A 10,033-nucleotide genomic window follows, 5' to 3' on the forward strand; every position below is an offset into this window, starting at 1 on the left:
ATCATCAGCTACCTGGAGCCCTTCCCAATTTCTCCATCCTAAACACTGACCTAAACACTGGGGGGAGAAGGGAAGGATGCACAGGTTCACAGGAACAAACTGTCCCCACCACCACAGCGCCATCACACCCTCAGTGGCTCTTCTCAGCCCTCTCCTATTCCAAGGTGTCACCACTTCTAGACAGGGGGCCTTCTTGGTGCTGCACATGACTTGGTCTATCATTTTCCCCTGCCTAACTCAACTCCACCATTCAGTCTCCCAGGAATTCCTTGAAGCCTCTAGTCCCTTGGGAAGTTTACTTCTTATTCTTGGGTATGGATAGAGATCAGAATGTTTCTTTGTATCAATTCTGTAGTCTCCCAGATTTGGAAGGAAACTGCAGCATTTACTTACTCAGTCTGACAGCCTGAATCACCACATTTAGAATCTTACCCTTTAACTGAGCCTTCTAAGCAACACACAGAGTATACAGGAATTAGAGAAACACTGATAAGTACCAGTGATATGTTGGTTATTTTCCTAAGTTTGCTGTTAGGTCCAGTTCCCACTTTTCCCTTGTTTGACTCTGCATCACAGGAAACTACACTCCCTGACTCTGTTGACAAATGGCTTCTGGGTAAGTTCAGCCAGTGGGAGGCGCTACTGGGGACTGGAAGAGGGGCTGCGGGAGAAGCCAGCACTCCCTACCGGGATGATGCCTCCAGAGCACATCCGGCTCCTCAGAGGCCCTGGCTTCTGTCAGGGAGCCCTCATCATAAGTCAGCTCCTGCCGCCAGCACCACACTCCGGCTTTGTAACACAGCCTTCTTTTCTACCAGAGTTCCTCCAGTTTGAGGGGTGCCAGAGTGCCTGCTATTCCTGGCTTCTGGGGTGCTGCAGCATTCCCACAATACCATCTCCTGTACAATAAATTCCTTAAAGTTCCTTTTGTTGAGAGGTCTAGAATGGTTTTGTTTTCCTGGCTGGATCCTGATTTGAAGATTAAAATTCTGAAGAGACATCTTCAAAGATAATAATGGGTAATTCCTTTCTTTGAGGGGAAAGGAGCACCACAGGGAATTTTAAACGTGGGCTTCTCAATATCTAAGATATCCCACGTTATTCCAAGGGGTGACATGAAATTATTTGACATGTAAATTTTGGCAATATATTTCACTTTAATCGCATATACGCCACAAAGCAGTTCTGTAAGGAAAGCCTGAGGGGCCTATCATGTTGTTAAACACACCGTTCTAGAATTAGGAAATGCTATCCTAGAGGAGGAAGGCTTTGAATATAACAGAAACCTTGCTTAAGGCTTCTCAAGCTTTAGACCCACCTCCAGGGGCAGCCATGAGCTAGTTTAAAGAAAATACTTTTTATCATCTCTATTAGTTACCATTTTCTCTGTTGAGAGAGGGTCAGGTCACATGACAGTAAACCTTTAGAAAAATCTTGTGTAGCTCTATTTCTTATTTGGAAATAGAGAATACCTCTGCCTTCTAAGCCTAGTCCGTTGTTACCACTCCTCCACAAATGCTTAACAAGCAGCACAGAAACAAGAGAGCCCATCACTGTGACTCACGACCAGAGAGAACACGAGGGCCAGGCTGAGCCACCGGTACGCCATGAGGCTGCATATCTGAAGGCTCTGAAAGATGCCGCAGTTGTATAAAGCTCTGAATACCTGCTTTCATTCCCATTTTGAGTGTCTGAACTGCAATATATGGGCCACCTACTTATGAAAGGAGAGGGCTTACTTTGGCATGGGATAAATTGGTGCTTGCAGCAAGATGCTGTTTAATACAAAGGACGTTTCTTGAATTCCTTTCAGATCTGAGATCCACAGCTTAAGAGTGTTCGGTGTATATGTTTTAAAATTGCATGACCATTATACAATCCCTTTTCTTCAGCTGGCATGAGAAGGATATTCCCATCCTCTCTACGCTCTGTTCTTTGCTTCCTCAAAGCTGAGGCGGCAAAAACACTGCCAGCCTTATCCAGCTTTTCATGGAAAGCCGCCACTCTTAACTGGCACCTAAATGCAATTTCAGACAGTCCCAGGAGACCTTCGTGCTTTGAGGTGAATTCATAACGTGAGGGCCAACAAAGAAGTTAACACAAACTTGCATTGTTGAAAAGGAAAAGAGAAAAAGTCTGCAGGCTTACTGAAGGAGCTCGGCTTCTGTGAGTGCCTCTGTCCTCTGCTCCCCAGTGACAAGGGCAAGTTCATCCTTCAGCTCCTGGATTTCCTTTTGTAGGCATAGAATCATCTACAAATGGCAAAGCAGGAGAGTAAATGTCAGCTCCTCCTTCAGGGGAGTTATGTGACAGAGAATGTACATCTTTCAAAATTATAAACTACTTCAAGGATATAAATATGTAAAGAGAATGATATAAAAGGCACACTTGTACCTACCACCCAGCTTTGTCAAATCTTAACATTTTGTCAAAATAGTCCTAGATTTTTTTTTTTTAATTAATAAAACATTACTGATGTAACCGGAGCCCCTTACTCCTGTTCCCGTTCTGTGATTCCTGGGCTGATCACTATCTGGCATTTAGTGGGTAGCATTTCCCTGCATGTTTTCAAACATTTACTCCACATGTATGGATGTGACTGTAAGTAATGTATGATATCATTTCGCATGCCTTACACTTTATGTAAATATTACCGTGCTGCACGTAACTGCAACGTGTCTTTTTTTTTCACACTATGTTTTTGAGATTATTTATATTGCTTCTTGCGGCTGTAGCTCATCAATTTTCATAGATATTTATAGTATTTCAGTAAAGGAATATATCACAATTTATGTTATCTACGTCTTCTGTTGATGGACATTTAGGATTTTTTACTGTGAACATTATAAATCTCTGGGCACATATGGGAGAGCTTCTATGTAGTGTGCACTTAGCATTGGGTGGTTGTCGAGTAAGTGCATCTTCCCCTTTTCGTATGTTGCTAAACGGCTCTTTAGAGTACTTGTACAAATTCTCATCAGCTACATACCTAAGTTCCTGTTTCCACACATTTTCGTCACTATGCGTGTAGTATTGCCAGACACTTTAATTTTGCCAATCTGGGAGGTGTAAACACGGCATCTCATCCAGTTCTCACCTGTATCTTCATGATTATTAGTGAGGTCGATCATCTTTGTACATGTATATTGGCTGTTGGGCTTTCCTCTTCTGTGAATCATTTATTCACATTCTTGCCATGTTTCAGGTGAGCTGTTTTTCTTTTCCTTATTGATTTGCAGGCTTCTGTGCATATTCTGGATGTGAACCCTTTGTTAGCTACATGCAATGCACAGGTTTTCTCCCAACCTAGGTCATGTTTTTCACTTTGTGATGTTCTTTTTGTTAAATGAAAGTTTTAAATTTCAATATTTCATTATCAACTGTTTTTGCTATGAGTTTATTTTTGTGTCTTCTTCAAGAAAATCTATTTTACCTAAAGCCATAGGGATACTTGCCTGTATGTTCTTATAAAAATTTTCTAGCTTTGCTTTCTACATTTAGGTTGATTTTATTTTGCAGGAAGTGTGAGATGTGGATATAATTTAAATTTTTTTTATGGCTAACCATGCAAGATTTGCTGTTAAATTCTGTTACATAATATACTTTCATATATAAAATCTGTCTTTTTCTGGGCAATTGGTTAAAAACATTTGTCTCCTTGACTATACACATGGCAATACCACACTGCGTTCATTACTATATCTTAAGAAATTTTGGCATCTAGATAGAACAAGCCCCTTCCATCTTGTTCTCTTCCAAAATAGGCTAGTTTTTTCATATAAATTTTAGACCTGGCTTGTAAAATTCTACCAAAGGTCCTCCTCAAGTTTTAACTGGAAATAAATTTGATTAAAAGGTTAATTTGGTAAGACATGAAAGTAATGATATTGAATCATCACATCCATGAACATGCTACGGCTTCCACTGATTCCTTTTAATGCAGATTTATGGTTTTCTCTATAAATATCTTACAAGTTTTTAATTAGATTTTGTTCCCAGAATTTTAAAGTTTTTGTTGCCATTATAAATGGAATTTTTGTAAAACTGCATTTTCTAATTATTGGCTTTTGATGTATAGGAAAGCAATTTACTTTTATGCATGGATTACATAGCAAATAATTTTCTCAACATTAATTTGGTTATCTGTTTATCTGTTATTAAACACTCCTGGATGGTCTATGTGAGCAATCACATTGTCTGCAAGTAATGACAGATGTTCTTATTTTCAGTCCTCATAAGTTTTAAAAAATCCTGCCTTTGTCCTTGCTAGAACCTCTGAGTACAGTGCTTAAGACATTCTTATCTTATTCCTTCTAAAATTTCACCTTTAAAATGTGTGCTGTAGTTCGGGTTGATAACCCTTAATCTCTTTAGGAATGTTCACTTACATTCATAGTTTGATGAGTCTTTTCAAACTACAGATGAATGTTTAATGTTATCAAATATTTTTTCTGCATCTAGTGATGTGATCATATAATTTTTCTCTTTTAAACTGTGAATGTGATGAAGCACCTTAATTCATGTGATTTTAGTTTTTAGTATGAACTACTTCAGATATGCAAAAGGTATAAATAATACCTTGTACCTACTGCTTAGCGTAAGTGAATGCCAATGTACCTACTACTTAGCTTAAGAAATAAAATATTAGACTCCCATTAAGCCCTCACCCCTGGATAGCCTCCCCTAAGTGAATTCCCCATTACCACTACCCTAAATTTAGTATTTATTTTTCCCATGGTTTTTTTTCCTTTTACTATTAATTTGTATATTTACTAATGATAGATTATCCTTAAATTCCTGAAATAAATCCAGATAGGTCATGATACCACATATCATATTAGTGATCATATGGTTATAAGGCAAAGTTCCTAAAACAGAAATTAGCAGGCTGAATCCAATTTTTATTCTTCTTCCAATATTTGGTAAACAAAAAAACCCATCAAGTTGATCTGTCTGTCTTTCCTTCTTTCCTTCCTTCCTTCTCTCCTTCCCTCCCTCCTTTCCTTTTTCTCTATTTCTCTCTCTCCTTTTGGTAGCTTTGTTATTATTGAGTCAATTTATGTATTAGTTGCAGATATATTCATGTTTTTCATTTCTTCTTGCATTAGTTTCAGTGTTATGTTTTTCTAGGAAATTGTCCATTTTGTTTAAGTTTTCAAATTTATTGCCATTCAAGCACTTTGTTATTTTAAGATATCGACTGTACATACTTACTGTTAAGTCCTCTTTTCATTTTAAATATTATTGTATTGATACGGCCTTCTTTATTCGTTTCTTCATGAATCTTTCCAGAGATCTGTTCATCTTATTAATTATTAAAAATCAACTTCAGTTTTTGTTCTCTTTACTCTATCTTCGCTTTGTCTTTTGTTTTCACTCATTTTTATACTTTTTAGTTTCTGTCTTTCTATTTTTTTGGATTTATTTTATTGTTCATTTTCTAGGTTCTTAGCTTGGGGGTTACCAGACTAAGGGAGCTATGAATATCTGAATTTCAAATCCATATGAGGCAGAGCCTTAGAATTTCAAATTTTGAGAGAAACTACATCTTGTTCTACTAGAGTCCAGGCGAAGCAGACAAGCTTGCCCAGCATCTTCCTATGCCCGTAGACACCCCTGGCATCTTCACACTTCTGCTGGTTTTATGTTGGAGAGTGGGGAGGATGTCTTAGATTCATCATCTACCTTCTAAGGTCCCAGGTTTTGACTTCTATACCTTTGTTACAACCCCCTTCACCCTTCTACTCCAGGACAACAGCAGCCTCAGCCTTGTTTCCAGGCCCTGGAGAATTCCCTTACTTCCTTCAACCTCAGATATGTATTTCAAAAGATGTTTGTTCAATTTTATGTATGTGGGTTACACATTATCTGTGCCACATCAATAGGACCAGACGTTACAAGCATGACACTGAGTATTTTGAAATATGTCAGTGCTCCAAGAATCTCATTTAAACTCAGGAATTAAGTGAGTTTTAGCTGTTTGCTTTTTTCAAAACATTCTTAGAATTATCAAGCTGTGCAGGATGAAAATCCTTAGACAGGAACTATGGGAGTCATTCATTTGTGCCCTCCTTCTACCAAATTAATATTGATGCCACGTTTTCCACGTCTACTAAAGCTTTCAAGGTGAAGTCTAATCAAATTATCTTCTGTCTTATTGAACAGAAACTGTGAAACTAAGCCAACTTTTCATGATTTTAAGATTATTACAGTCACACCTCCCATAAAATTACTGTAGGAACTTTGGGATGAGAGCCATCCTTAGAAGATTTTGGCCCACACTCAAGTCACCACAGACTCTGGCCTGTTTGCCATTCTTTTATCATCTTGTCTCTCTGAGGTACCAATATTTGTAAAGAAAGCAAGTCAAATACTTGGTGATCCTGATCTTACAGGGCTGGCTCCATACTGTCCATTAAATTTTAAGCGTAAGATACAGGATATCCCATCCAGTTGTATTTTTGAGTGGTTTTGAGAATACTTTTCAATTGTCACTTGTGCTTCAGAAAAGCTCTGTACATAAAATAATGAACAGTAGTGTCAGTTTTTAGAAGCAATTATAAAGGAGATCGGAAAACCACACTTGTCAATTACTAGATTACTCTGCAGCAGGAAGACCTCAACACTTGTTCAATTATCAGCTATTAGATTTTGACTTCTGGTTTCTCGTTTCTTTAAACCTCTCACAGACCTACATCAAACACATGATAATGTTCGTCTTTCTTCATTCTTCAAGTTCCTTCAGAGAAAAGTCTCTCTAAGCCAAATTTGAAGGGAAAAAACCCTCCAATGTCTAATATGTTTATTTTCCTTCAATTATGAAGTAATTTTTGTCTTCAGGCTAGTAAGTCCACTCCTGTCTTTCTCATTCTGCACAATGTCACCAAGCTGCTGGCAGGGTAAGGACAGCAGAAAAACTCATCCTAGGAGTTCAATTCCACTTGATTCCAGCCTTTGAATTGTGTCCTTTTCCAGTGGGGGCACCATGTGATGCTGGGATCTGACCAGGGCCTGGACTGTACACGGATGCTGCCTCACCTAGCGGTTTCTCCAGAAGAGAATTCCACCAGAGAAGCTCAGGCTCCCCGAGGCAGGCAGGACTGACGAAACAGTCACCCCATTATTCTTGGGTCCTCCTTTTCCTCTACTCTTCAATGGCATGATTTCAATGGAGGAAGGGCAAACACTCAAGAGGAAGTAATTAATATGGGTAACAGTGAATTTGAGATCTTTGGAGGGTGGGGGGAATTTGAGAAATTTGTAAGTGAAGCACCATTGGTACGATTTCCCATCTTTTTCATAATGCATGCCACCAAGCTTACACGAGCTTATTTTCCAGGGAAAATTTTTTTTAAGTAGAATGATTCGAACTTGAGAGTTTTACAAAATCGAAATATTTTACTTCAACATTTTCATTGCTGGCATGAGTTAATCCTTTGTTGCATTTTATTTGTAGAAGACTAAATAGAGAAAAGATAAAAATCTGCATTTATGATGAGTAGCTGAATCATGTAACTTGCAAATATTCTTCCTTGAAAACAAGCACGTTGATAAAGAAGGAATCATTGTTATAAAACTAGAAGCTTGGCCATTTTTCCAAGCCAATTATTAATTTTCAAGCCAATTATTAATTTTTTTTCAAATCTCTAGAATAAGTCACCAAACAGTTATGTAAAATATGGTTCTACTCAATAACGATTAGGACTTCTTTTTCTCTATAAGCTTTTATAAAAGATAATCTATTATTATTGTCTCTAGAAAGCTAAACTGATTTTCTGAAAGGCTACGACCTGCATATAAATGTAACTGTGTCTGATTCTACTGTCTGTGTCCTTAGGACTCACTGTGCATCTAACTGAGGGAATGATGGGTGACTGTAGATAAGAGCAGGGGCTCTGGAGTCAGACTGTCTGTGTCTGAATCCTGGCTCTGCTACTTCTGACACTATGACTCAGCTCAAGTTACTGAGCATTCTCTGCCTCAGTTTTGTCATCTGTAAAGTGGAGATAGAGATGGCATCTACACATGAGGTCGTTGTGAGAATTAAATGAGTTAACATGTTTGCAGTATTTAGAAGATTGCCTGGCTGGAAGAGTGAATGCCCCACAAGCTTTATTTCATCTTTGGTATACTTCGATTTTTTTTTTTTTTAACATAGTCAGTTAAAAGTTGCTTACCAATCTGGGATCGATTTCTTCATTAAGAACAGCTTCATTCCTTATGAGTGCCACTCGTTGTGCAAATCTGCAGGTAGATATAGACTCCTAAGGAAACAAGGTAAGTCCTTAAAATGTTATGACATAGAGAGATAAAACTTTATTTTTGTTCACAGGAAAAACATGTACACCTAATGAGTGATGTGCATAAAACACAATGAGAAAACATGCTTTCAAATTAGGGAGCTTTGCTCTGGAACATTATTTTGCATTAAAATTTTGTTTGGGCTTAATAAAATGAGTAATACACCAAGTATGGGAGATCCTGAGGTCCTAAATGACCATTGGTATATGCTTGTCAACTACTGATCTGTCAAACCAGAACCAAATATACAAACCATAATCATAGTAGATACCATAATCCATAAATATGAAAGGGTACAAAATAAATATTTGTAATGGCCAAAAAGAGAGGCTTTTCAAGGCATCTTATGATGCTCCTGGGGCTTGGCCTTGTTTTGGGAGGTGGCCTACCACTTCCTGTTTTCCTCTCTTAGAGAAAGTCTGAATCCCAAATGTTAAGCTGAAATGCCTGAAACATCAGCTGACTCTAAAGCAATCCAGGAAAGCCATCTGGTAGCCAGCCCCTGACAAGCATCCTGGGTGAGGTGCCTAGGGACACATCTCGGGACACATCTTGGAGATGTGTCCAAGGCATCTAAGCAATCAGGAGCAAAACAGATCAGGAGAAGCTGGTGGGTCTCCTCTCTCATGCCTCTGGCTGAGGTAAATAATCCATCAGCAGGTCTTCCAAAATTTGTGTATAAGGTTTTCTTCAAACCAGGCTGTGCTATGTGAAGTCAGTTCTCAAATGGGGTAATAATAATGCTGGCAAATTATCTGAACTCTGAACCACTGAAGGCACACCCTAACCCAGCTGAGTAGATGGAAACCCACCCAGGACCCTTGATTCCATCTCACAAACTAGCAGTAAAAACTCAGACTGAGAGCTCCAGAAAGAAGGACCAACATACATCGATATTCCTTTTCTCTAAAGAGAGTGTTGCAATCATGGTTGTCATGCAGTTCCCTCCCAGACTATCTCTTAGGACACTGGTCATCATGGAGTTCCTGTACGGAATGTGTGAACGGTGTTTTTCTGAAAGGGCAACGATAACCTGTGGGGAAGGAGGGAAAAAAGAGCATTCACTTAGCAGAAAATGCACATCTGACACCTGAGCTGTGACTGCAATAAAAATACAAAATGCAGTGACCCCCCCCCCCACAAACCTTGGGCTCAGAATACATATCTTCATAATATTCAGTATAAAAATGGTGAATATGGAATGAAGCAAATGTAGCAAAAACATACTATGATGAACTCTGTAATTTTTGGATAGATTATATAACTTGTACAGAATTGGATACAGTATTATTATGTTTTCAGTCACTGGGAAATTTGTATAAAAACTCAAGAGTAAATCATGCCAGATTTAAAAAATCCTACCAAAATTGGTCTGTATGCCTCATCTTCAAGGTAAAAGAGGCAGAGTAGTAAATAAGAACCACAAGAAGCAACAGGGGTAAGTGGTGGAGACCCCGGATTCTGGTGCCAGGTTGTCCAGGTCCAGATTCTAGCCTTACCAGGGCATGCCACTCAACATTTCTGCCTCATTCTCCTCATCTGTAAAGCAGGGAAGAGACAGTATCTACATGTCAGTAGTTGGGATAATTAGAAGAGTTAAAATGTGCAAATTACTTTGAGTAGTAGCAGTGTTTAAGCAGTGTCTTAGGTACTTAATAGGAAGGCAGTAGATGGATGGGTGGGAAGATGGATGAAAGGCTGCTATGGGCTGTCCCCAAAGGGAGCCACCGGG

The 10,033-nt window shown here is 38.7% G+C and overlaps 1 protein-coding gene across 5 annotated transcripts in view; it reads right to left on the reverse strand.

The window, feature by feature from the left end:
* KIF6 (kinesin family member 6) overlaps positions 1–10,033 on the reverse strand; it is a 297,677-nt gene that overhangs the window by 178,424 nt on the left and 109,220 nt on the right. For 4 of the 5 annotated variants that reach the window (XM_031434768.2, XM_064476464.1, XM_031434767.2 and 1 more), the window contains exons 8-10: positions 9,191–9,334; positions 8,178–8,264; positions 2,149–2,252 (exon numbers count right to left, since the gene is read on the reverse strand). In XM_031434768.2, coding sequence (XP_031290628.2) covers positions 2,149–2,252; positions 8,178–8,264; positions 9,191–9,334 — 335 coding nt within the window. Of the gene's footprint in view, positions 1–2,148; positions 2,253–8,177; positions 8,265–9,190; positions 9,335–10,033 lie in introns of those variants that run through there. The other variant, XM_064476466.1, reaches the window with a different exon arrangement.

Source organism: Camelus dromedarius, chromosome 19 (assembly GCF_036321535.1).
Source record: "Camelus dromedarius isolate mCamDro1 chromosome 19, mCamDro1.pat, whole genome shotgun sequence".
Lineage (NCBI taxonomy): Eukaryota > Metazoa > Chordata > Mammalia > Artiodactyla > Camelidae > Camelus > Camelus dromedarius.